Source organism: Centroberyx affinis, unplaced genomic scaffold (genome assembly GCF_046629955.1).
Source record: "Centroberyx affinis isolate AG114_WGS23_722 - 3 ecotype Tasmania unplaced genomic scaffold, CSIRO-AGI_Caff_v1 ptg002059l_1, whole genome shotgun sequence".
NCBI lineage: Eukaryota > Metazoa > Chordata > Actinopteri > Beryciformes > Berycidae > Centroberyx > Centroberyx affinis.
In genome coordinates this window covers 156011-182500 of record NW_027280392.1, presented here as the reverse complement: position 1 = coordinate 182500, position 26490 = coordinate 156011, and the positions used below count along the sequence as shown (strand labels likewise).

The 26490-nt window shown below is 44.1% G+C and overlaps 1 protein-coding gene across 1 annotated transcript in view; it reads left to right on the top strand.

The window, feature by feature from the left end:
• The window catches only part of LOC139654199 (microtubule-associated serine/threonine-protein kinase 1-like), a 39274-nt gene that overhangs the window by 4144 nt on the left and 8640 nt on the right, over positions 1–26490 (top strand). Inside the window, exons 2-15 of the mRNA XM_071531266.1 lie at positions 3883–3914; positions 15515–15609; positions 16501–16576; positions 17848–17920; positions 19869–20029; positions 20393–20468; positions 21360–21569; positions 22841–22942; positions 23924–24056; positions 24161–24228; positions 24861–24937; positions 25096–25304; positions 25829–25967; positions 26315–26447. Of these exons, the coding sequence (XP_071387367.1) occupies positions 3883–3914; positions 15515–15609; positions 16501–16576; positions 17848–17920; positions 19869–20029; positions 20393–20468; positions 21360–21569; positions 22841–22942; positions 23924–24056; positions 24161–24228; positions 24861–24937; positions 25096–25304; positions 25829–25967; positions 26315–26447 (1584 nt within the window). The remainder of the gene's footprint in view (positions 1–3882; positions 3915–15514; positions 15610–16500; positions 16577–17847; positions 17921–19868; positions 20030–20392; positions 20469–21359; positions 21570–22840; positions 22943–23923; positions 24057–24160; positions 24229–24860; positions 24938–25095; positions 25305–25828; positions 25968–26314; positions 26448–26490) is intronic.

Genomic DNA, 26490 nt, shown 5'->3' with positions numbered 1-26490 from the left:
TCCTACACACCACCACAGCAATTACAAGACCGTGGCACAATCACCCTCCAGTAAGAGCATTTGAATATTCATAGACTTGTGGCGTCTGTGCTGCATTTTACATCCCTCTCACACACACACACACATACAAAAACACACACCCCTGTGCACTCCTGTCAGTGTGATAGCCAGGGACTAAAGGGGATCAGACACATATAAGCTCAATCCTCAGAACACTCCCCGGCAGCACACGGCTAAACCCTGTGGAAAGAGCAGCCACTCCTGTCAGGAAAGGGAATAAATACTGTATATATCATGTAATTGTTTTGCTTTCTAATCTGTGATCGGGGGGAACGGCACGTTCATGACGGAATCTCCCATCTGTTGTCAGTCATCCTTCACCACCACCAGACTTCATTAGTGGGACTCATGTAGCTCCAAACCCAGCTGCATATCAGCATCATGTTTTTTTTTAACCTTTTTACATGTTGTGAAATGGGAAATTCAACCATGCAGTAAGCAACAAGCTTGGCATTCTGACACACTAATTAAACCGCAGGAGAATTAAGTTAAGGAGAGCTGAAGATAATTATACCGGAACCATGCTTCAGAATATGACACAGGACCTGGATATAGCATGAACAGTCATATTTCCTTAATGGTATAATGTCTGCTCATTCTTCCCTGTGTCTGAGAGCAATACTTTACTCGCTTTGTGGAAATGATGATGGTTAGAGACACCAGTGGAAAATTAATTTTCTCTCTTCCTGGAGTTCATGAGTCACACAGGCAGATTTAGAAACTGGTGGGCCAGTCTCCCCGCACTGTGACCACTGATGGAGTCTAGACTGGAATTGAGAAATTAGTTTTTTCTCTCTGACCTTTTCATGAATGAAAGCAGAAAAAGCATTGGAATTGAGGATTATGAAAGGAAATCCAGGCAGATACTAAGAGACAATGATTTCTTGGTAATATAATATGTAAGCGAGGGTGACAGACAGGACTTCATTTCACCTGATGGAATTTTATACCGGGTTAATAAATGCCATACCACTTGAGGATCTAATAATTGAGCTATAGTACAGGGATAAAATCTAAAGCACATGCATCCCCGTGGTTTCACAACATAATTAAGACCCATGGTTATAATTCTGGTCTTTGAAGCCTCTTTTCTCACCTGTAGTAGAGAACCTCAAACTGGGGAAAGAAGACAAGAGAGCAAGTGAAGGTGGAAGCATCATATTTATGCTGCTTATTCACTCTTGCAGCCTCCAGTAGATGGCTGCACTTTGTTTGATGTGCCCGCTAGTTCTATTTATTGTCTAGACATGCCTGAACATTAAAGAGCCCCGCAGAGGGACATCAGACAGACAGCCAGCAGATGTTCACAGGCCTGGATATGACAGATATATCAGATATAACAGAGGTGCATTCTCCTTTGTTCCACTGATAAGTCTAATGCATCTGGATGTTCTTATTCTATTGATTTTCCAAATGGACATTTCATGCAAATCACTGAGCTGCATGAACATTTCCATATGTTTGAAAAGCATAAACATAAAAAACAGCCCAACACTTGAAAACATACCACATGTATACCTGATGTTAAGGACATTACAGCTTATTTAGAATGCCCTCCATGTAAATTTCATTCCTTTATATTGAGTTGCATAAAAATACGTCTTTGAATCATTGGTGATAAGAGAATGTTCCCATTTCCTGTAAAGCAACATGGGTGTGTAAGAAATGTGCATATAATAATAAATAATACTTTACTTACAGGGCACCTTTCTAAACAAAGTGCATCACAAAGGATAAAAAGAGAACAGATAAACAACAAAGTGCCGTGCAAGGGTTAGAATCGTAGAAGTAGGTCAGAAAACAAAACAAAACAGAAGATCGTTACATAAAAGTAAGTCTATCAAAATGGGTTTTGAGAAGTGATTTAAAAGATGAGACTTATTTGGCCAGCATGAGCTCCTCAGGCAGGCTGTTGCAAAGTCTAGGAGCCGTGATGGCAAAGGACCAATTGCTTATTGTTTTCAGTCTAGACCCTCAAACAGTCAATAGGAACCTGCCTGAGCCTTAAAGGTAATCAGTAAAATCTTAAAATCAATTCCAAAATTAACTGGAATTCAGTGTAAATTGGCCAAAAAAGGAGTTATATGATTTATTTTTTTAGTTCTAGTTACATTCATAGTATGAAACATAAACGTTTTATGTGGTGCTGTATTTACTGGACTTAACTGCTGCTATGTAAGGGCATTGGCTGTCAGGTCTACTAACTGATGGTTAATAACGTTAACCATCCTCCCTCCCCATCATTAAGAAGCCCCTATAAGGCCTCCTTTAGGCCTCCTCTACTTGGAAGTCATCTTCTCCCCGGCTCTGACAGCTCTGGGTCAATTAGCCTGATCAATGAAGGACAAAATGAGGACGGATCAATAGGTTGAATATTCAGTAGTCCTTGTAAGGAGGGATTTGTCTCTGTTAACATGTGAACCCATGGGAGGGGCAGGCATAGTCCAGCCACTCTGCAATCTGTGGTTAGCCTATGATCCTGAGAAATGTTAGCTCAGATTTTCTTTTTGAGGTTTCAATTCTGTTGCTTTATTTAGCTTTTTTCTATTTTTTTACCACTGGACTTACTCATAGACTTAACCTTGTCTTGACTGTGGTGAAGGTTTGGCCTTGTAATACAAAGCAGTCAGGTTGCCACAGTATGACACATATCTGTGCTTCAAAAGGACATGTATTGGAGAGGAGCAGGTCCACACACACACACACACACACATACAAAATCTTCATCTGAAGGTTAACCTAATAATTGCATTGACTGTGGTTACCAGGCTGTCAGTGCAATGCTAACAGCATCTTAACAGCGTTGCCCTGTGTGTGACAGGAGTGGGTGTGAAGCAGCTAATGGATTAATTGCATCTCCACCATGTAGCGGCACACACCTGAAACACTCAGACAGCACTGACCAGAATGTGACCGTCAGTAGTGTTTTCTGCTTTCAGGCTCACTATGTCTCTGTCTGTTAACCTCCACTTGACTTGGTTAGACCGTTTACTCACTCTTCTCTCCCATGCTCTTTCATGCATGCAGTGCTGTGTTTCTCTGTGAATTCATCTTGCCAATTTGTTTGTGAGAATCATACACAGACACAGACAGACACACACACACACACACACACACACACACACCCACACACACAGACACACACATTTGCTGCAGAAGGCCAGAATATTCATGCTCAAGGATAAGGCTCCAGGCATAAAATTGAAAAAGCAACATGATCTCTCTGTCTGTCTGTCTGTCTGTCTGTCTCTCTGTCTGTCTCTCTCTCTCTCTCTCTCTCTCTCTCTCTCTCCACTCCTCTCTTGTTTACACGCTCCGTTCCTTCCCCTCTCTCTATCTCAGCATGCAGGGTTTTGTAAAGAGCCAGGCTGTGCTGGCATGAGATCTGGCATGGCTCACACTGCTTTCATTGAGTGCAGTGAGTGTCTGCTGCTGTTCCAGCCCAATGTTCCCAGTCCATCTGGACTCAGGAGATGGGAGGATGGGAGGGTGGAGGAGGGAGAGAGAGAGAGAGAGAGAGAGAAAGAGAGAGAGAGAGAGGCACAGGGTGTTGTGCCCAGTTCAGAGCATTGGCAGAAACCAGCAGACCCATCGGTTTACAAGCAAACACATTACAGTGAACACATAATGTATATGCAAAATGTTTGCACATAGTGTAATCAGTGCTGATGTTAACCAGGAAAACTTAAGCCCCCTTCACTTCTTCCAATCAGTGTGATTCAGGGTAATTCAAAGTTTTTCTCTATTGCTCATGTGAATGTCATTTGTGAAATTCTCCGTGCCTGATCTCTTCTTTCGTTTGTTTCTTTGTGTTTCTTCCAGAAGGATTTGCCACTGCCCCGCAAGAACAGCAGGTGAGTGTTGCCTTCCTTCATCCCTCCGTTCCTCCCTTCCTGTCTCCCTCCGTCCCTCCCTTCCTGCCTCCCTCCCTCTTTCCTCCCTGGCCAACTGGGCCCTCCATACAGAAAAACAATCACAGCCAGGGGAGCTGTGGGTCTGGTCATTTATCAACAAGGCCTCTCCTCCTTAGCATACTTCAGATGGGCTCTCCGTCTTCGATGAGCGTGATTTGCATTTCAGCGGCCTGTTGAATGGCTTGAGGATCCTTCAGCGGTGCTTGTGGCGTGGAGTGCTGTCCTTGTGAGAATGAGGAGAAGACAGACTGCAGGGATCTTGTCTGTGAGTCTGTCTGAGTCTGACTAGGGCCGGCCGGCAGCTCTGGACGCTGTCCATGGTGCTGAAAGCCATTCCGCCTTTTTCAGTTGTTCAGTTTCTCGCTCTTTATTTCTCCTTTTCTCTTCCTAATTCTTTGTTATTAATCTGTTTCTGTTCCTCTGTTGCTCGTTCCCCCCAGCCTTTCAGATCAGTTTCAGTTCTCTTTTCTTAATCCCTTCTCTCACTCCTCTTTTATTGTCTGTGTGTCTTTCTATCTCTTACTCGTAGTTTGTCAGATATAACAAAGAGGGTTATTAGTTCATTAGTTCGTTAAGGATCTACAATAGCCAACACACAGGCGACACGCTAATCTTCCTGGGGTCCAAATAAAAAATAAACTACACCACCAGACAAATAGTTAAAACATGGGTATGAAATGAAACCTTTTAGAGCAAAAATAATCAATATAGGAAGGCAAAACCAGTATTAAAACAACAAGGAGCACAATGGCAACCATGTACAGAAAATTAGAAAACACCAAAAATGTACAAAATGACAAAGGACATCAAATGACATCAAAGGAAAGATAGGGAAAAGGAAAATAAATATGCTTACACAGAAAGACAACATGGTGCTTAGATAAGTATGAAGAGAGTATTAATTATGGCCAGTAACATGTTAATGAGGCACTCAAGGTGCTTGATTATAATTCCTGTGCCCTCTTGAGTAAGTTGTGGTCTGTATGTGTGTGTGTGTGTGTGTGCAAGCGGTCACAGCCCACTACCTCCACCTACACCCCCTTCTCTCGTCCCCGTTCCCGTCTCCCTGCCCTATCCATCTTCTCCACTCTGTCTCCTCATCCCTAGTCATCATGGGTAATCAAACATGAAATGAAGCCAGGGAGCGGCCCACTCTGTTTGTGTACGGCCCGTGTTTTCCTATCCATCTCACTGTTGTTTTTCAGCTTCCAACCCCTGTTCCCCCTTTTGCCATCATCCCGCCTCGTGAGACGGCGCGCTGCCATTTGGATTCATTCTGTCTCGGCCTCCTTCCCATCGCGGCCCATCACTCTCCATAGGCCCACCATCCATTATAGATGAGCTCAGTTGAGCTGGCTTCACATTCAATCTACCCACTGTATCCATTCATGGGTAAACACAGTGTACCCATTGAATGTGTGAGTGTGTGCGTGCAAGCATGGGTGTGTGAGAGCGGCATACATCTTCATCAGTTCTACTTTTCTTTGATATTTGATTCCATTCAACATATGTTTTACCGTTACGTAACACACATCCAAGTCATCCTCTACTCTGCTGAGATGAATTAACCACCTTCATTCATTCATGGTATCTGTAGCCTGCAGTAAAAAGCTTTTAACTCCCCATCAGAGTTGCTTTCAGTGTACAGAGCAGTAAAACACGCACACAAACACAAACACATACACGCATGAAATATGTGGCAGAATATCCCCTCCCCACACTCTATACAATGGCACCTTGCCCTTGAGAAAATGACCCATAATTCCTGGCTGCCTTTTCTGTTCCTCTCCGAAAGGCAGACCCACCCTGCCCTCCCTCCCTCCATCCCTCCCTCCCTCCCTCTCCCCTCATCCCTCATCCCTCTCTCCTTTGGTGCTCTGCCACATTTGCCCAGACACACAGACACCAGTGCAGATCTAAAGGTTGTGGGAGCCATGCGTTGCATTGCGATGACATTTTCCCAGAGACCTGCTGCTTCCTGACCGCTCTCGCTCACTCGCTCGCCGCTCAGCTGCTGCTCCTGTTGCTCAGAGCTACGCCTAGATACCCGCCAGAGCAACATGTTCCGACGCACTAAAAGGTACAACAAAAGGCGCAGAGAGTGCTGATGATTCGGTCTGTGATGTGGGGTGTGGTTGGACTGCTATCTCTGCTCCTTCTCTTTTTTCTCTCTCTCTCTTCTCTCGCTTCATTCTGTCTCTGTCTGACACGCTCTCCTTCCCCTGTCTGTGTCTGTGCAACTGCTATGGATAAGTATACATTTCAAAGAGTGTGTGTGTGTGTATGTATGTGTGTGTCTAACTTGGTTTTAGATTTCTGCTCTGTTCTGCTGAGTCTACCCATTGAGTGGCTGTCAGTAGTTTTTCTCAAAGGTTGATACATACAGTATATCAGTTGCATTTATACTGACGGACTGGCAGCCTGTATGTGGGTCAGTCTGAAGTCCTGAGCAAGGATGTAATGTTAAATCTAACATCATTTTTTAACATAATAATTATTCGCGAAATAGAGTTTACCTACCTTTTTAAGATGATATAAAGGTTTAAAGATTTAAGGTATATGACAAGTGAAGAAAATGTAGCTTTCTGTTTATTAGTACAGTATGTTACAGTAATCACTCCTAGGCAATCATGGGAAGTCGGGAAAAATATGAAAAATAATCTGATCATTTCCAGGTCTTGAAAGGTTTGGGAATTACACAAATATTCTAGAAAAGTATGGGAAAATATCTTGATATACAAATGAATACACTTTTTATGCAGTTATAGATCCCACATTCATTCCCTATCTTGCATTATTTGTTGCTGTGGAGGATAATCTTCAGCTATAGAGGGATATGGCCCAGTCAAATTTCCCAGCAACTATCAGCAGGCATCATATTGATCACCAAAATCTTTAAATCCAGTGAAGAAATTTAGGCCTGGAAAAAGTATGGATTTTTGAAATAGAAGATATACAGTATAAGAACCTGGTGACCGGGATTCATGATTTCCCCTCAGTAATACTCATCACTTGCCCTGACGATGGTTTTGCTGCTGTGAAAACACCTACTTACTGTATTTAACAATGAGTAATCTGCTGGAGGGGGGTATCAGTGATTCATCTTAGTGACATTTTCAGCAGAGCTCCAGGTAGGCTGATTCACCATCTGAAGCAGAAGTAATCAATGAATGATTTTACTCCCCATGTGAGTCAGACAATATCAGAGAGTTCAGACGGAGCTCTTGCTCTGCTGCTCTATTTGATTCATTAATGCTGTGAGATGAAGCCGGCTGATCGGTTGATCTAGTTGGAGATAGTTTGTTGCTTCAGAGCAGAGCAGAAGGGCAGCGGCCTGAGGACCCGGTTGAAGCCCCCATGAGGGCAAACATCCATAGTGCTGATGTGTCCTTGAGCAAAACACTGAATCCCTAACAGCTCCAGGGCCACTGCTCTGCGGCTATGACTGCATTTTGATCAATAAAGAATCGCATTATCACGTTTCATATCAAATGAATAACATCGCTACTATTTCCCTTTGTGCTTACAATTGATATCTTCAATCACATTGATGTTGACAGCCTGAATATTTGAGCTGACATTCAAGCACCGGGGGTTTCTTCTTCAGCGGCAGCAGTAGTGGACGTCCTGCTGAGCCTCTCTGTGTGGCTTCATTCCCTCCTGCTGGTCAGGGATTAAACTGGCTCCACTGAGCTCCTATTACAGAGGCGTGTCCCGCCACAACACACCTGAGCCCAAACACACAGGCTTACAGTACATACACACACTCTTTATAAGTGGCTCTGGATATGAGCTAAATGCCTGAAATTTAAATATGAACATGTATGGCTGCATGCACACGTACAAAACACACTCACACATGCATAGTGTACATGTGAGAATGAATGCAGACAAAAATCGACACTTTTTCTGTTGAAAAACACACATTTGTTTGCTCATAGAAAATCAAATTCTCCTTTTCTCATCTTAGAGTAAAATATTTCCCTTTCCAGTCAGTTGTATAGCCAGAAAAAAGTTGATTATTTTCAGTTAGTATTTTCATCTGTTAGTGCTCTGCGACAATAGGCACATCTTTTTCATTACCTGCTGCTGTACACTGGACTGAGGCTGCATTACCTTTCAGTCACATTCTGAACTCTAAGTGGCATAGCAGTCGAGACTGAGGGGGAGGGGCAGAAATACAGGCAGTAAAGGGAACAGCGGGAGAAATGAGAAAAGAGAACAAGATGAGGGGGCAACGACGAGACCTGGAGGGAGGAAAGAACAAGGGAACGTGGAGAGGAGGACGAGAGAGAAAGTAAGGAGAAAGAGGTTGAAACAGAGGGAGGCTGTGAGAGAGGTGAGGCAGGGAGAGAGTGAGTAAGAGTGCAGGGCCCTGGGGTGATATCTCTATCTCCTCTTCCATTAGGGACCAGCTCACTAGGGTTACGTGAGCAGGGAAGACAAGCATGCTAGCTCTGACCGCCTCTTTCTCTTTTCATTCTCTCTCTCCTTATTACTTACCCTCTATTTTTTTCTTCCCCCTCTTCATTCGTTCCCTCTGTTTCCTCCTGCTCTTCACGGTGAAGTCATGAAAAATTCAGGGTTGACTTACCATTAATTTAATTATCGGGTACATGACCGCACATGTGTTTCTCCGTATTTATGAGTGCGCATGTGTACTCTTTGCTTGTATCTGTGAGTGCGCGTGTGTGTGTCTGTGTGTGTGTGTGTGTCTGTGTGTGTATGTGTGTGCGTGTGTGTGTGTGCACTAATTGGTTTGATGCCAAAGGAAAGAGGAGAGTGAGTTGAATATAGATGCAAGGAGTGGAGAGAAGGAGTATGTGTGAGAGATAAAAGGAGGAAGGAATGATAATGATTGTTGAAGATTAGTGTGTGTGCGTGTGTGTGTGTGTGTGTGTGTGTGTGTGTGTGTGTGTGTGTGTGTGTGTGTTTCCCTCAGGTGCAGCGGCTCAGGTGCGCTGTGCCTCAGGGCAGACAGCAGACAAAAGGATAACACGCGCACGCTCACGGACACACACACACTCACACTCACACACTCTGACACTTTTATCCACATCCCCTGCACATAAACACTCCACTGTAACTAAATAAGCACATCAGACGGCCATTACACTTCACTTAGCCAATTATGTGCACGGCAAAGGAGGTCAGTGGGAGGCCAAGGCAGCTGGGTCAGACTGCAGAGCGTCTCCTTCTGAGTGCTTGAGCTTCTCCCCAGAGGCGGCCGGGGTTCAATACTCACTGCAGATGAAGCTTAGGTGCTACAGCTCCCATTAGCTCCTGACTTTTAGCGAGGGCCCCGTCTCCCCTGCTTGAGTAATGGGACCTCTTATTCTCTTTGATCCTCTCTTCTCCCCCTCTCTCAGGGCTTCACTTACAGGAAAATACTTTTGAGGACACACAGGCTTCTCGACGGCATTTGACAGATATCGCTACTGTCAGCTGCTGTGTACTTTCCCCTCCCCGACTAAGACAGAAGACTTTGGTGTATTACAGGGGGGGGGGGGGAAACAAGAGAATAGTCTCTTTCATCCCCAGCTGAGGGGGCTTTGAAGTGTTGTGGATGACGAGGAGAGGGGAAGGGAACCGGGAAGAGACGAGGCAAGAGAGGGGGCACATGGTGTCGGTTTGACTTTTCTCCTGGCCATTGTGTATTAAGCCAGGCGATGATTTTGACATTTAACACAATGCCTGGTGCGGTCGAGTGGAGATCTGACAGAGCTGCGTTAGGGCAGCGCTTTGCCTCGGGCCGTCGCCATGACCGTTTTAGCATCTGTCCTTGCCTTTTACTGTTGCTTTGCATGTGACCCAGTGGACAACACCATTATATTTACTTAGAGAGAGTTGAACAGGGGGCAATAAGAAGGCTCAACTAGTATACAACTCCAGTAACAATAGTGCTGCATTGGCCCATCTATTGTATTTGCACTGCAGTCTTTAGCTTTTCCCATGTGTTATTATTATTAGAACATCTCTAATAATCACATATGTCTCATTATCTGTATATGCAACTGCATATGCTTACAATGCATATTATTTTGTGTTCCTTGTCATTTTAGGCATTGTGTTGTTGTGTTGTGTTCTGTTGTCAGATTCTGTTATCCAATTCAGTTGTGTCTTTGCATGTCATCTTGATTTTTTTTTTTTTTTTGGGGTGTTATTTTCATGTTTTTTGGTGTAATTTTTGGTAATATAGGAATTGAAGCTTGTTACACTCATGTAAGTCGCTTCAGATAAGTAAATGAAAATGTTTTGATGAGCCGCTTGTAGTTGTTATGTCGCCTGCACAAATTTCGATTCTAGATTTTTCTTCTTTTTGTCGTTTTTGTTTTTGTGTTTTATCACTCTGATTCTGTTTGATCACTGAGACTTAAAAAGTGAAACCACATCCCTCAAAATGGCTGTATTTATGCATCTAGAACTTAGACAGTCTCATGTCTTCATTCAGTAGCAGTGTTTCTGCCCGGGGCGTGGGGGGGTGGCGGGGTCTGTCCAGGTTGAGCTGCTCTGATGTGCTGATGCCGACAACCTCGTCCATAAACTGGTCCTGCCCGAGAGGGTCAGAGGAAAAATGGCGAGGAAAAGGTTGAAGAGGAGGAGGGGAGGAGGGGGCGGGGTTAGGAAAATGAGTGAATTTTCATTTCAGGCATTTGGTTGACGCTCTTATCCAGAACAACTTAGGAGTTGACAGATAAAGGTTCAGTGTCTTACTAATGGACATTTTGACAGGATACATGGCTGCTGATGGACACATTGGCTGTTGCAGGGATGAAACCTGTGACATTTAGGGTTCAAGTTTTGGTTGCCAAGAAAGAGAGCAATGTAAGGTTCTTTCACTTTAATGTTCTTTTACTCTGCCATTGGTTTCTTTTACCGGCTACCAGGTGATTTGTTTGACATTTGATGCTGTTGCACAATTACATGACACACTCCCACTCTTTGTTCTTACCCTCCCACATCGCTTTTTGTTTTCTGTGCATCTCTCTGTCTCTTCCTCCCTCTCTCTCTCTCCTCCCCTCTCTCTCTCTCTCCTGCCTGACAATGAACTTGAATAACTTCTGTAATCCTCCTCCTCTCCGGTCCCCAGTCGGCTTTATCAGAGTCTCCCTGCTGCACGCTGCGTAGCAACAAGACATCATGTGACCACGTCTCTTAACTCCCTCTGCAAGCTCTCTCCTCTCCTCTCTCCTCTCCTCTCTCCTCTCCTCTCCATGGTTCTACACTCAAACTCAATTTCCTCAGGTTTTTATTTCTGAAATAAAGTCCACCGATCTGTTTATGCCAATATAAAACTTTACGATAGATGTGTATACATTACAGTAAAGACTATCCGACTGATGCAAGTTCCGTGAATACAGATTCTTAGCAAGAAAATAAAGTGATTTTTTGGTTTATAGTGGTGATCATTCACCTTCTGGAATGCATAGTTTAGGCATTTGCCGCTACAGTGTTGTACACCTCCTTTACTCACCTCTGTTTCCCTCTACTTCCCTCTGCTCTATACAATATATATATATATATTTGCATTTTTTTTAATTTTATGTCCAAGTAATATAGCAATTACACAGACACAATTTAAAAAAGTACTACTAATAATAAATAAAATAAATGATCATTAAGTAAATCAAGTAAGTAAAGAATACTAATAGAATATAACAATAGTACATTGGTTATAATAATAGATAATAGGATACATATGTCAAGTTGGAGGATAACCATTTCAACCTAGGTAAAGAGTGTACAACGTTTCTATTTGAGAAATGTAACTAAATATCAAAATGTACTCGCACATTTCATATTTCTGTCTACTTCTAACCCTCCCACCCTCCTCCTCCTCTGCCTTTCTCCCCCCGAATTGTTCCTTTCATCTCCACCACCTACATATCCTCTCCATCTCCCATCACCCCATCCAGTCGTCCCTCCCTCCACTCTCTCTCCTTTGCCCACCTCTCGCCTCATGCTGTGCAAGTAAACAAATCAGTCTTTCCCTGACTTCTCATCGGCATCTCTCCCTCTCTCCCTCTCTCTCTCCCTCTCTCTCTCTTTCATCTCTTTGAAATGTTCTCGCTCTCCGCATCCCTTTGCCTTTCGCATGCCCTCTTATCTGTCTCACACGTTTCTCTCCAATCATTCCTTCATGCCGCCGATTTATCGTCTGCGCAAATATTTGCCGTTGTTATCATGGCTGCATTTGCATATTCCTATATGAATAGGTGGTCGGGTTTGATCAATATTAATAGGCCGCATCCCTCTGCTGTTAAGTGGAAGGAGGAGCATGAACACGCGGATGATGAAGGCTCCTGTTTGTCTGGCTTTGCTGTAGCGTTCGCTGTGTGTCATCTCCTCACGTTCACACACCCGAGTGTACAGTATTTGCTCCGTTTATGCATGCTGTCATGTTTGTACAGTGTGAATGTGTGTGTGTGTGTGTGTGTGTGTGTGTGTGTGTGTGTGTGTGTGTGTGTGTGTGTGTGTGAAACAGTGAAAAAATTGGGTCATGTTTACCTTATGCCTGTGTGCGGGTGAGTGGGTGATGAGCACCACAGGGAGAGCTTTGTTTCTCCCACTCTAGTTTTTCCCATTTTGTTTTTCGTAGTTTTTTTTTCCCTTTTCCCTCTTTCCACTTCTCTCTCTTTCTCAATTTGCAGTTACCCACGTTTCCCAAATCATTATCATTTCCTCCCGTCATGGTTATTCTCACTACCACCCTTCTCTGTCCACCTCTTCACCTCATCCTCCATACCTCCCTCCATCCCTCCAGCCCCCCGGCAGCAGGAAGCATGTCAGCCAGTTCAAGCCAGGATTTACTGAGTGCAGTGGACTGCAGTGGGTACATCTCTCTCTCCTTCCTCTCTCTCTCTCTCTCTCTCTCTCTCTCTCTCTCTCTCTCTCTCTCTCTCCCTCTCTCTCTCTGTGTCTCTCCATTCTCGCTTATTTGTCCATCTCTCACCCCTGAACTAGAATGACCATCAAGCAAAGAACTGGCCTGAGGCTCTGGTCTGAATTTTGGACTCTCTCCCTGCCTGAGCAGTGAAGTGGTTCTGTGTGTCGACTTACTGGATGTGTAAAGTAAATACACACTAGTTTGTGTCTACATGTTTACACGTAGTACTGAATTCTGAATACTGACAGTATTTTCATCGCACGCTACATGGGGAAATTCAAGGCCAAGTGCTGTGTGTGTGTGTGTGTATGTGTGTGTGTGTTTACAGCCAGCCTCCATTGATTTCCTGCGGCCTTGAGAATGCATTAAACAAGGATAGGAGGTATAATATCAGCTTCTGGTCTTTGTCTTAATGCTTAGTTTGTCTCTTTTTCAGTCTCTATCTTTCTATCTTTCTTGTTACTCTCTCTCTCTCTCTCTCTCTCGCTCTATCTATCTATCTGTCTATCTATCTATCTCCATCTGTACTCTGAAGAAGCAATTACAAAAGTGATGAAAGCCACTGAAACATTGCTGCACCTTACACGCAAAGACACACATACAAGCACACACACGCATACGCATAGACACACACACACACACACACACACACACACACACACACACTCAGATGATTTGTATGTGGTAGGTTAAGGGTCCGGAGTGTGTGTTAAGATTACTGCAGCTTCAATAACAGTAACTCAAGGACTCCATATAGAGAAAAAGGTGTTCATGGTGAAGAGGTTACAACAATGTCAAGATTTAATTGATCCAGTTTTAGAAAGGGTGAAATGGCACAATAGCAGTTATTGGATTTGCACATCAAATCCATGCTATTGGCATACGTGATCAATATCCATAAGGCCAGTTATAGATCTGATTGATCAGGACATCCTGTGCAATTTAAATAATGAAAACAGACAGAAAGACGAGATAGAGTTTGCTCTGCCTTGTGACCTATTCTAATATTTGATATGGGAAGGTATAACTGAATTACATATGTTCCTTGACCATGACTGGGAACATTATTAAATAGCTTAATGCAGAGTCATGAGCTCAATCAGTGGTATTAGCTCCAGATGGGCAGGAGGGGCAAGGCTGCGTGTGATTGGCTGTTGGCAATGCTCCGTCACTGTCTCCCGGTGGGATGAGAGCTCTCAGTCTGTTTCTGTCTCTGGCCGTCTTTACCCTGGAGACCCTGTTTGAAAAGCCTACACAAAGAACACATAAAAAACTGTCATTTCTAAACTTGCCAGCTTGTTAGAGTGACTGTCCCGTAACAGAAAGGTCGCAGGCGTGATCCCTTCCACAGTCAGTGTGTGTCCAGGTGGCAAAGTGTCCTTGGGCAAGACAAAAATTTAAATGGAACGATTTCACAGAAAACACTGTAATGTCAGGGCTGTTTCTATAAAACCTATAAAAGATGTGTTCTGCCTGTATCTTTGGCAGTGTGCCTGTCTCCATCTCTCCCCGTCTCTTTTTACTGCTTGCTGTGTTGATCCCATCTCAGTCTGCTCACGTCTCTAGTCTGCAAGTGTCAATGAAGGTATGTGTGTGTGTGTGTGTGTGTGTGTGTGTGTGTGTGTGTGGCGGTGGTGAGTCCCGCTCACATGCAGACCCATGTGACAGGGGTGGGAAGGGGAGAGCGGGAAACTCACCATTCTCTTCCTTTGACAGCAAGGACAAGCCGTTATAGAAGGAACGAGTGGGCCCACCTGTCATCGTGTGTTCTCTCTTGTTTTCATTTGCATGTGTTTATGCCCCTCCCTGCCGTGGAAAGCAAAGCGCTTAGGGACGTCTTCTGTTTAAAAAAAAAAAAGCCCTCTGAATGAAATTGCGCCGCCGTAGTGTGGCAGCGAGTTTTCCAACAAAATACGGAGATCTCTAATAAAGAGGAAAAACTAGCTCTCTTATTACCTAATGGTGTGTGAATCAGATACAGTCATTTTAAGTGTGTGAGTGTGTGGGGAGTCCACAGGCGGATTTGAAGTGACTCAGTGTGGTAATGACTGCTATTACGGGGCTCTACTGTGATTAATTGAGGTCATGGAGCTGTGGAGAAAAGCTCGGTCCTTCCGCTATATTTTTCTGGGAATAGGCTGCTGCCCCTTTTTTTAGATTCTGTACTTCTTTCTTTCTCTCTCTTCCTTGCTTATTACCTGCCTTTTCCCCTCGCTCTACCTCCAACTATCTCGCTCTTTTGCGCTCTCATCTTGTGCCACCCTCCCTCTCTCCGCTCACTCTTATCTTGGCTGAGAGGAGACAGACAGGGATGGATGGCTGAGGAAATTGAATTCTCTTTATTGCTGTGGTGCTCCTGCAGTGAGTCCTGCGTTTGCACGTGTCTGCCTCTCCTGTGCCTCCATTCTAATGCGTACATGCAAGCACACGTCTGTATGTGTAGAAGCAAGCACGCACACACACACACACACACACACACACAGATACACACACACACCAGTACTCTGCATTAAATCAAAGACATAGCAGTTGCAATATCCCCTCTATAGACCCATCATTTACATTGCTGTTTTAACTCTCTCCCTCCCCCTCTCTCTCTCTGTCTCTCTCTCTCTCTCTCTCTCTCTCTCCCTCTCTCTCTCTATCTCTCTAGCTGTCGCACCAGCAACAGGAAAAGTCTGATCCTGACCACCACCTCTCCCACTCTGCCTCGCCCTCACTCCCCTCTGCCCCTCCCTGGACACCTCGGTATGTAACATCTCACCCCTCTGCTACAAGCTTGGTTTGATGGTGGTGGGTGGTTTAAAAGGTGGTTTCAATCACATATTCTCCAAAACACACCTTAAAACAGGTGGATGTATTTCATTTCTAGTCACAAGCAGAGCTGCAGTACTTGAGTCCGGCCTTGAGACCATTTTTCTGATGTTTTGGATTTGTCTCAGTCTCATGCCTATTTTGACTCAGACTTATCTTGATCTCAGCCATTACTGGATGTTCACTTGACTTTTTCCCACCTACCTAAAAATTGCCAAATATATGTTTTGCTGGTCCACCTTTTTTATTTTCTTCCCAGCACTACAAACAATTTAACTAAAAATTACGGCTGTGTATAGTATGTAATGGTCCTCAAACTTCAATGAATGATTAACGAAAATCCTATGCATTAATTAGCTGGATGTTGAAGGGGAAGGTACAGAGCTCCTGCAGATAAAGTCATATTTTTACATTTGGAAGACATGTACGCTGTTTATTGCCTATTTTTAGTGTCTTGACCTTGATCTCGGTCTTGACTTTGGACTTTGGTCTTGAAATTGACTTGGACTCGACTAAGGTGGTCTTAACTGCAACTCTGCTCACAAGTAGGGTGCCACCCACCCTCCTATCCCCAAATCTGTAGAGCCTGCTAGAGGAAGGGGCTGTGTAGATTGTACAGTGACTTTACAAGGGGAAAGAATGATGGGAAGGTTTACTCTGTCCCTGGTTTTGCTTTGGTCGTAAAAAAGAACAGCTTGCACATGCCATCCTGCCTTCCCCTCTCTTCTTCTCAGTGTCCCCTCTCTCTCTCTTTCTCTCTCTCTCTCTCTCTCTCTCTCTCTGTCTTGCCTCTCACCCTCTGTGCCTGTCTTGTTGTGCCTACAGGAAGCAGCCCTCTGGACAGCCCACGAAACTTCTCTCCCAGCAACCCGGCACACTTCTCATTTGCCTCCTCCAGAAGGTCACTGCTCTGTGGCACTGTGAATTTGAGTGCGCTTACACGTGTCCGCTTTTGATTGTGCTTCTGTTAGTTTGCCTGTGTGTATGTGCGCCGAGAGAGATGCATGTGAGAGGGACGGAAAGTGAGACAGAGAGACGTCAAGTCAGCGTGAGAGAGAGAGAGAGAGAGAGAGAGAGGGAGGGTGGGAGTGAGGGAAAGCAAGTGAACATCAGAGAACGAGAGGTGTGGATCTGTTGCTGCGCCCGGTCTAGCACCTCCTGGGGAGCAGGGAGCCTCTCGCTCCGCTCACAGGTTCTTGCAGTGTAACGGGCTGACTCATCTGTGACGGGGCCAAGCCATTACATTCACAGTGCCTCTGTGTTTATTCACACTGCTAGTCTAGAGGCAGGAGGGTTTTAGTGTGTGTTTGTGTGCAGATATGTGTGTGCGTCTGCATGTTCACATGTAGATGTGGATGTCTGTATGTGCGTGTGTGTGTGTGTGTGTGTGTGTGTGTGTGTGTGTGTGTGTGTTTCTGTGTGTTTCTGTGCGTTTGTACATTGGGTTCATTTGAGAATGCTGTTTTATGTTGCATACTCAGAAGGTGCATGTGCCTGCATTCATAAATATCTTGATGTAATGTAGAACTGTAGGGTGTACACTACAGTCTACAGTGTTATCGCCAATATATCCCATAAGACTATATATCCAATATAATTGTCCGGCCCCATGGTATGGTTGCAGTAATGAGGGCGAGACTTGGCTCTCCTCACCCATATGTGTTCTATAGGCAGTGCTGTATGTGAAGAGGCCCAATTAGGCTGTTGTTTACCTCCATCCATGTCACCTCTCCTCAGTCAGACACAGTGTTGGGACCGAAGCCTTGTACTCCTTCCTGTAAATCCTCTGTCCTCATTTATCAAATCCGTCTGCCTGTCTGTCACTGTGCGCGGCACGCAGAGACACAATGAACGAGCTCCTCACTGGGGACGGCTCCTGGGACTAACCTCATTGTGTTGTAAGTCATTGGCTTGCTCAATAAAAATATATCAGTGCCACCGAAATTGAGATGGATCCCGGTTGTACGTGGGAATAGGCTGTGTTAGCGGTTTGTCTGACATTCACAGTCACTATTTCACAACAAAATTCATCATGGGAGGGTTATAGTGATTCATATCAGATACAGTTGATGATCTACAGACAAGTTTCTAAATATGTTGTGGGTTTTATGGCAAAATGTATGCATTGCTTTGGGCTTTGAAGTGATGTAACGTCATTATTCTTCTCTGCAGGGCGGACGGACGTCGATGGTCGCTGGCCTCTCTGCCCTCATCTGGATATGGCACTAACACTCCCAGCTCTACGGTACACACTTTTACTACCTTCCTACCACCTATACAACTGCAATTAGCACAGATCTAATCTCTAGAGACAGTTTTAGCATCTTTTAAACCGATGCTCACCATGTCAGGAACTCCCGCCACTGTTATTCTTCTTGCTTTTTCCTTTTTGTCACTTTCATTCTCTAGCTTTGTCGTTCTTGTGTGATTCTGTCTTACAGTACGCAGCATACTCAAACTGCACGGTCTGTCCTTAAAACACACACACTTACACATACAGATACACACACAAAAACACATACACACTTTGTCTGTCCCCAGCATGCTGTCTGTCTTGTATTCCTCTCCCTCAGGTTTTTCAGTGCGTGTATTATTGTTGCGTAACAACATCACAGGCCTGGTTCCTGCTCTCCATCTGGCTCTGGATGGAGGGATGGAGGGATGGGGGGGGGGACTTGATAAGTGCCAGGCTGGTGGGATGAGAGGGACACGGGAAAAGTGGCGTAGAGAGGAGAGGCTGGCGTGAGAGAGAGCACACTCTGTTCCGCAGTCATTTACCACAGGCTATATTAAGCCCGATACATCATTAGAAACAAAAAGATATTTTATTTGAATTAGAGCTGAGACATTTGGACATGTTATGAATCACACTGAGCTCCAGACTCCCCTCTCCATGTCTGGTCTTGACTGCTTCCCTATAATGGAGACAAAACCATTTCAAGTAATAATCTGTGACGTTTTCATATATATAAATTTCCGTTTTGCTACTCTCTATTGCCGTTTGATATAACACAGCAGTGATTCAACCTATACCCAGTTCATGAAAGCTTTGACATTTGCTGAATTTGCTGTTCTAAACACAGCAGGTAGGTCTTTCTAGGGAAAAATCCTCTGGTGCACAGGAGGTGATGCGTCTATGGCAGCAGCAACAGCAGTTTTTTGGAATAAATAGGAGAACTGGGTAGTTAGCATGAGCAGCGACAGCCACCATGACTGAACAGACAAAGAACAGAGAAGAGATAGAATAGAGAAATAGAGAGAATAGAGGAAAAAGACGTCACATTACTGCCCACACTGTTTGATTGCCATGTGATCTTAGCACTAAAGATGTTACCAATATAAAAAAAACAAAAAAAAAAACAAGAATCTTGCAGATTACCACTGTAAGACTTTAAAATGAAGTGCTGCCACACTCACTACTGAGGCAGCGAATATAGAAATAGATAGGAAGAATTATAGGAAGAATTACATCAATACAATCAAGTGCACAACCTTGACCGACATGAAACAGACAAGACAGATGGCGAGTCTCCGCCCTCCTTCCATCCGCCCTTTTAAGTCTGACCGGATTCAATTTGTCTGTCACCTGTGATTGATCGGTGATTGATCTTGCGGTTAGCGAAGTAAGTGGAGGAGGTCCAGGTCCCATCGCTTTGACTCAGGCAAATGAGGCTGTGAGATGCGGCGTGTCTGGGAGACAGATTCACGGCTCTGACCCTGAGGCTTATTGGACCGCTTCATTACCATCTCACTTCTCAGTTTGTCAGTGGCGAAACAGAATTACATGGAATTAAATGACAATGTCTTCTAAGTCCACGAGGCACTGTATGGGTGCAAGACGTTGAAATAACTCCACTTTATAATAATCACTTGATCACTCAGTCACTTCGCCTGTTTTTCCTAGAGGCAGAGGCAGATGGATGAGGTTGACAGAAGCAGCGGGATATGGCTTCATTTGCTGCGTAGGAGAGAGAATGTGTTTTGTCAATTTGTTTTAATGAATTTTATGGCCCTTTTTTTCCCCCCTTTTGATCTTTCCAACTCCTATTCCACCCACTCCCAACTTCTTTTCTCCTCCTCATCTGCCAACATCTCCCTCCTCACCCCCTTCTCGTAATCCTCTCTCTGCTTCCTCTTCCTCCTCCACCCATTGCTCTTGCCCTCCCTCCCTCCTCTATCGCTCCCTCCACCAGTCCTCCAGCTCGTCCCAGGAGCGGCTGCACCAGCTGCCCTTCCAGCCCACCATGGATGAGCTGCACTTCTTATCCAAGCACTTTGGCAGCACCGAGAGCATCACGGACGACGACGGGGGCCGCTGCTCCCCCCACATGCGCCCACGCTCCCGCAGTCTCAGGTCAGCGGCAGCACCCGTGAGATTAAACGGCTGCTTCGGCTGCCCAAAAGCACTATCCTCTTTTACAGGGCTTGCCTATGGCTGATCTTTTTTTTTTTATTGCTTTTATGTTGCGTTTTTCTCGTTTTAACGATGCTCTACATTTCATTTTCTACATTTTAATTTCCTTGATCGTAAAGCAGTGACTTTTTCGCTTATGTTTTTAATGTTTCATTTTAAGTGCGAAGCAAATTATAAGCACAGAGGTGTTTCAGACATATTTCTACTGTCTTTGAACCCAAGATATCACTTCAGCAGCTCAGGTTTTGAGTAAAAAAGCCCATATTTCTGACTGAATTCAATTTTTTCCCTCTCTCCCTCCAGCCCAGGACGCTCCTCCTCCAGCTACGACAATGAGATAGTCATGATGAACCATGTGTACAAGGAGCGCTTCCCCAAGGTAAGACACACACACACACGGACACACACACATACAATCTGTTCATTAGCACACACAGAGATTAGTATCTTAATCACTGAAGCCATTAAAGCTGCGTCATGATAAACATTGATTTCCATAAAAAAATACAAAACAGTTCGCAAATCCTCAAGGTGACGGAGCATCAAACCAATCTTTCCATCCACAAAAAGCCCATCTAATCCTATAAAGTAACAACTCAAATATCAGAGGACTAAAATTAACTTTTATTGACGGAGTGTGTTCAGAGATTTGTGTGTATGGCGGCTTGATAGCATGCATCCGGAGACAATGGAAGGAAAAAAAAGAGGTAGATGGAGGCTCCTAAACCGTCGTAAACAAGATTACGCGACTCCGCCAAGCCCAGAGAGGTTTACCCCGTCATGGAGGACATTAAGTTTATTCACTGCCACAGCTAGGAATAGTTAAATACAAAGAGATTTCTCCTTTTGCCTCATTTTACCCCCTTCCACTCTCTTTCATGAGCAAGTAGGGAGAAGAGTCGGCTGGCTGAGGCTGGCATCAAAAGGAAACGGGTTGAAAGCTTCCACAGTGATAAAAATCGAGTTTTAGGAAGTCGGGCATTGTAGTTTGGAGTTCAGCTGAGTCAAATAAGAAAAAAAAATCACATTGGACAGAAGTCAATGTAAATCAGCAGAGCCACACTGTCTGGCTCGTGACTGAAATTGCTTTTTGAACTTTCCCTCACACAGCTCAGGGTCTTGGAAGGAAATTGAATCTTTTTGTAAACCTTATCTCTGTCGTTCTCTTCCATTCTCTCCATTCTTCTCTTCGTATCTTTTTTCTCTCTGTCCTCACCTATCCCCCCTGTCCTCTCATGCCCTACCCCCCCCCCCCTTCATTCTCCACCAGGCCACGGCACAGATGGAGGGCAGGCTGGCCGAGTTCATCCAGGCCTACACTCCTGAAAACGTTCTGCCCCTGGCCGACGGGGTCCTCAGCTTCATCCATCACCAGATAGCTGAGCTGTCCAGAGACTGCCTGGCCAAAGCCCGCGAGGGCCTCATCACCACTGTCTACTTCTTCGAGCTGCAGGAGAATCTGGAGAAGCTGCTCAATGACGTGAGTTAAAAATACACCGAACAATAGGAGCAATGAAGAGCTCAGAGTAGCCTGAGTGACAACTAATAACTTCACTGAAACAAAATTTGTAAAGGGCTTCACAATCAAGACAAATAAAAACTAAGATATAGTAACATATAGTCAATATATACCAGTCAAAGGTTTGGATAAATGCATTTTTCTTTAATTTTACTATTTTCCACATTGTAGAATAATAGTAAAAACATCACAACTATGAAATAACACAAATGGAATTATGCAGTGACCAAAAAAGTGTTAAACAAATCAAAACTATCTTATATTTTAGATTCTTTAAAGTAGCCACCCTTTGCCGTGATGGAAAGGCAAAGGCTTTGGAAAGAAATTCATACATAGGCATCAACTTCACTATTTATATTTGTCTAAGAAACACAGTTCAAGCATTTAAGCCTACAGATCAAAATGGCTTTAAGAGAATGAAAAACATAGTACAATCAATCAGGTGTATCCAAACCTTTGACTGGTAGTGTAGATGAACAATAGCAGTAATCATTTTATTTGTGCAGCACATTTCTAAGACAGATTCTACTGTATGATTCACAACCAAGAGAAGACAGAAACAAGTAAATAATACTGAGCTGAGGCAACATAATGAGACAGTATGTTTGAAATGGTGTGACTGGAGACGTTTCCCATGAGCTCTACTACCGAACCGGTGGGGTAAGATGACATAAATCACATTGTCACCGTTACTGAGCCGTGGTATATTTACCCTCAGAGGGTTTGGTGGTGCTGCGGTAGGCCATTGATAGGTAGATTCACTCCAAATCATCTCATTTTATTCAACAGTGTGAGGCAAAAGATAAGAATGAAATGATGGCGGTAAATGGAGGCTAATTGTGCTTGTGATTTGTCGGAGCAGATAGCAGGTATCAAGGAATTTCATCAGCAACCGGCGGCTTGATTAGATCACTCTGATTATTCTGGTTTCACTTTGATTGGATTCGTTGTTCCTGCCGCGATACAAATGTTCTCACATCTCACGGTTTTTTTGAGCAGTAAATCTTACTTTCATTTGTCATCTTGCCTCTCTGTCTCTTTTTGCCTCTCTCTCGCTCTCTCTCTCTCTCTCTCTCTCTCTCTCTCAACAGAATTTCTGCAGTGCTGTGTGTGGTATTAATTTTGTGTTAGGGATTTGACTGTGCCAGACAGATATTGTAAATGCTTTATATATTTTACGAGAACACTTTTCTCTCTCTCACTCTCTCTCTCTCTCCCCCACTCTCTCTCAGGCTTACGAGCGTTCAGAGAGCTCGGAGGTAGCCTTCGTCGCGGAGCTGGTGAAGAAGCTTCTCATCATCATCTCCCGACCTGCCAGGCTTCTGGAGTGTCTGGTACGGTAAAACACGCTCTCTCCACTCTTCACCCGGAGCCTGACTCCAAAATACAAAAACAAAGCAGTCATTGTCAAAATTGATAACTGTGTTGCTGTGTTCACAGACCTTATTCAATCCCATCCTTCACCACAGAGCATTTCACAGTTCACATCCCTCTTCGGCCCCTGTGACTAGAGACAAGTTAATTTCGTTACATAAACATGAGCACAGATACTCATTTGACAGCCCATTATAACCATTTAAGCACTCTGATTTATTACACAGCAGGGGCAAAAAAACTAAGCAAACACTAAGTGCTACAGTACAAGACCCGGTCCAGTCTGTCTGGCTGGCGAATGCATTTGCATTTAGATTAAAATTCCATTTGCCTCGCCACAGTACGACTAATACCAGGCAGCGGCCCCCCACTGCTGGGCGGCCTTCCAGTCTGACTCAGACAGACCGTGACCATGCTGTCATTTAAAGTTGGAGGGAGTCTGTGTGTGTGTGTGTGTGTGTGTGTGTGTGTGTGTGTGTGTGTGTGTGTAACCCAGGGTGACTCTGTTTCATAACAAGAGCAGCAATGTTGTGTCCCCCTGGATGAGTCATACCACATAGACGCAATCATAATGTTTGATTATGATTGACAGCTGAGACGCTGACATGGAGAATTGATTCATCTATGTAATTCCACCCTGACTTTATGCATATTGCTCCAATTCACGTTAAAACGATCACTTTTGGGCACTGTCAATACCAGTTTGGACCAGCAGCCATTTTTGCCAGAATCACCAGAGTTCCTCTAGATAACATTGGTTCAATGGTAGAATTCTTGTCTGTTGCACAAAATGGGTGCTGCAAAATGTGCTGCTGCTTAGACAGTTTTGTATTTTGCATTTTTAAATAAAATAAAAATTTAGCATGCAATAAAATAAAAATCCTGCATTCAAATCTAGTGCAGCTTTAATAGGTTTTAATGCTGTCCCCATCTCTTTTCAGGAGTTTAACCCTGAGGAGTTCTACCATCTGCTGGAGGCAGCGGAGGACCACGCAAAGGAGGGACATCTGATGAAGACGGACATCCCCCGTTACATCATCAGCCAGCTGGGACTGACCAGGGACCCTATTGAAGGTGAGAAAGACAGAAAATGGAGAGTTAATAAAGCATACAGAATGGACTTGTTCGAAACTAAATTATTTGACAGCTAATTCAAATTGATATATGTTTGTCTGCAGAGATGGTAAACCTGGATAGTTACGACAGTGAGGGACTGCTCACACCTGAAACCGATGACTCGACAGAGGTGAGATCCAAGAAAAGCCTCAGTCCTGGCCTCATTTTCTTTCTCCACTCTCTCATTCCACCTCTGGCTTCCATCCCCATATCACATCCATCCACCTTTTTGCTCCCTTAGCAAAGTGACAGTGTGAGGCTGGGACTGCCAAGGTCCTTGTTGCCCTTTTTGAAAATGACTGCTTCATCCACTAATGGCTTGGCACACATGCATTCATCCAACTAATTGAGCCCATTTATGTTGATTAGTGTGTGCAGTAGAAAAAAAACACAGGATATCCCTCTCTTTGAAATCTCTAAGCCATCCCTCTACTATTAGGCTTGTTGCCAACTGCCAAAATTTAGCTAAGTAGAGAGGAAAAAAGAGAGGGGGAGCAGAACAGAACTTCAGCAACTTTACCGTTATCTGTCAAGATCGTTTGAATCTCAGCAGCCCCTCCCAGTTTAACTGTGTATCAGCAGAGAGAGAGTGCCAACAGAACCAGAGTGGTGACTCAGACTCATGTTGACAGACAGTATTAATAACTAAATAATAGCAACATGCAAAACCAGCTTGTTTAAGGCAGCTGTATCGGCCTGGTGATGGGGGTTGTGTCACATTGGATCATATTTAGTCATGGCTTTGTGATGTTTGCTCCATAGGGTAAGATCAGAGCGATGAAACCACCAGAGGAGGCCGACTTCCAGACCATCAAGCTGATCAGTAATGGAGCGTATGGGTGAGTGGAAGGCATACAGGCCATTTATACTGATAAGGATGTTATGACCTGCAAATAAGCCATTTTCACATCTTTAAGTCAGGCAGTGTAATGCACGCAGAGGTGAGACGATAACAATAATGTGTGCACGTGTGTGTGTCTGTCTGCCTGTGTACCAGCGCTGTGTACCTGGTCCGTCATCTGGAGACACGTCAGCGCTTCGCCATGAAGAAGATCAACAAGCAGAACCTGATCCTGAGGAACCAGATCCAGCAGGCCTTTGTGGAGAGAGACATCCTCACCTTCGCAGAGAATCCTTTCGTCGTCTCCATGTTCTGCTCCTTTGAAACCCGCCGGCACCTCTGCATGGTCATGGAGTACGTAGAAGGTGAGACTGTCTGTGTGTGACATTTGAGGAGATATTTGAGCTGTTTCTGCTGTCAACAGCTTGTAAAATGGGAAGAATTAGTAACACTATAATATTAACAGCCCTGAAGAGAGACTGATAGCATTGCTACAGCATTGCAAGCTGTACCCCACTTGTAAACAGATGATATGAGTGTATCTATACAGTGATTCCACTCCTTTATATTATAATGGTAATTAGGTGGTTACATGCGTATACTGAATATCCACTGAAAGAGATATTCATACTATGTATAGGATTCCTCCATATACCTTTGACTACACTATGCAGGATGACTCAAACAACAATATTGTCTGAGTCTACAGAATTTAATACGTTGACTACTATTGCTGACTATTGCATCCAAGCATACAGTTCTATTGTATATGTTGTTTATTAGCCTAAATGGAAAATGAAATAGTCTCGGGCAAGAGATACCATGGGACATTTATGGTAATTGTTAATGTCAGCGGCAAGACTAATCAAATGGCTAATTCTGTTGGCAGGGGGAGACTGTGCCACCCTGCTGAAGAACATCGGGGCTCTGCCCGTGGAAATGGCTCGCATGTACTTTGCAGAGACCGTCCTGGCACTGGAGTACATACACAACTATGGCATTGTCCACCGTGACCTCAAGCCTGACAAGTAAGATGGAGTGAGCTTTCATGAAACTGTAGCAAACTGGGAATTTGGCAAAACATTGCCAAACATTATGTTGCTTTAAATGCATTTTTTGTCCGTGAAGTATAATGTCAAATGGAACCAAGAGCACAAATGCAACTGTACTGTATATAAACTATATGCAAGAATCCCAACTGGCACTGTATGACTTCAAATCTTATCGCATTTTCTTTAGGCTGTTAGAATATTGTTTGTTTTTATGTTGTGTTGCTCTGTGTTGTCTATTATGAAGCCAGAGAAAACTCTTTCTTTATTGCAAAAGCATACAATAAAGCTTGAAGAAACTTTAACATTGGTATCTCTGTCCCTAGCCTCCTGATTACCTCTATGGGACACATCAAGCTGACAGACTTCGGTCTGTCTAAGATGGGTCTGATGAGTCTGACCACCAACTTATACGAAGGACACATAGAGAAGGACACCCGGGAGTTTCTGGATAAACAGGTATGATGAGGACAGACAAACGGCAAAAGTTCCATTATATATT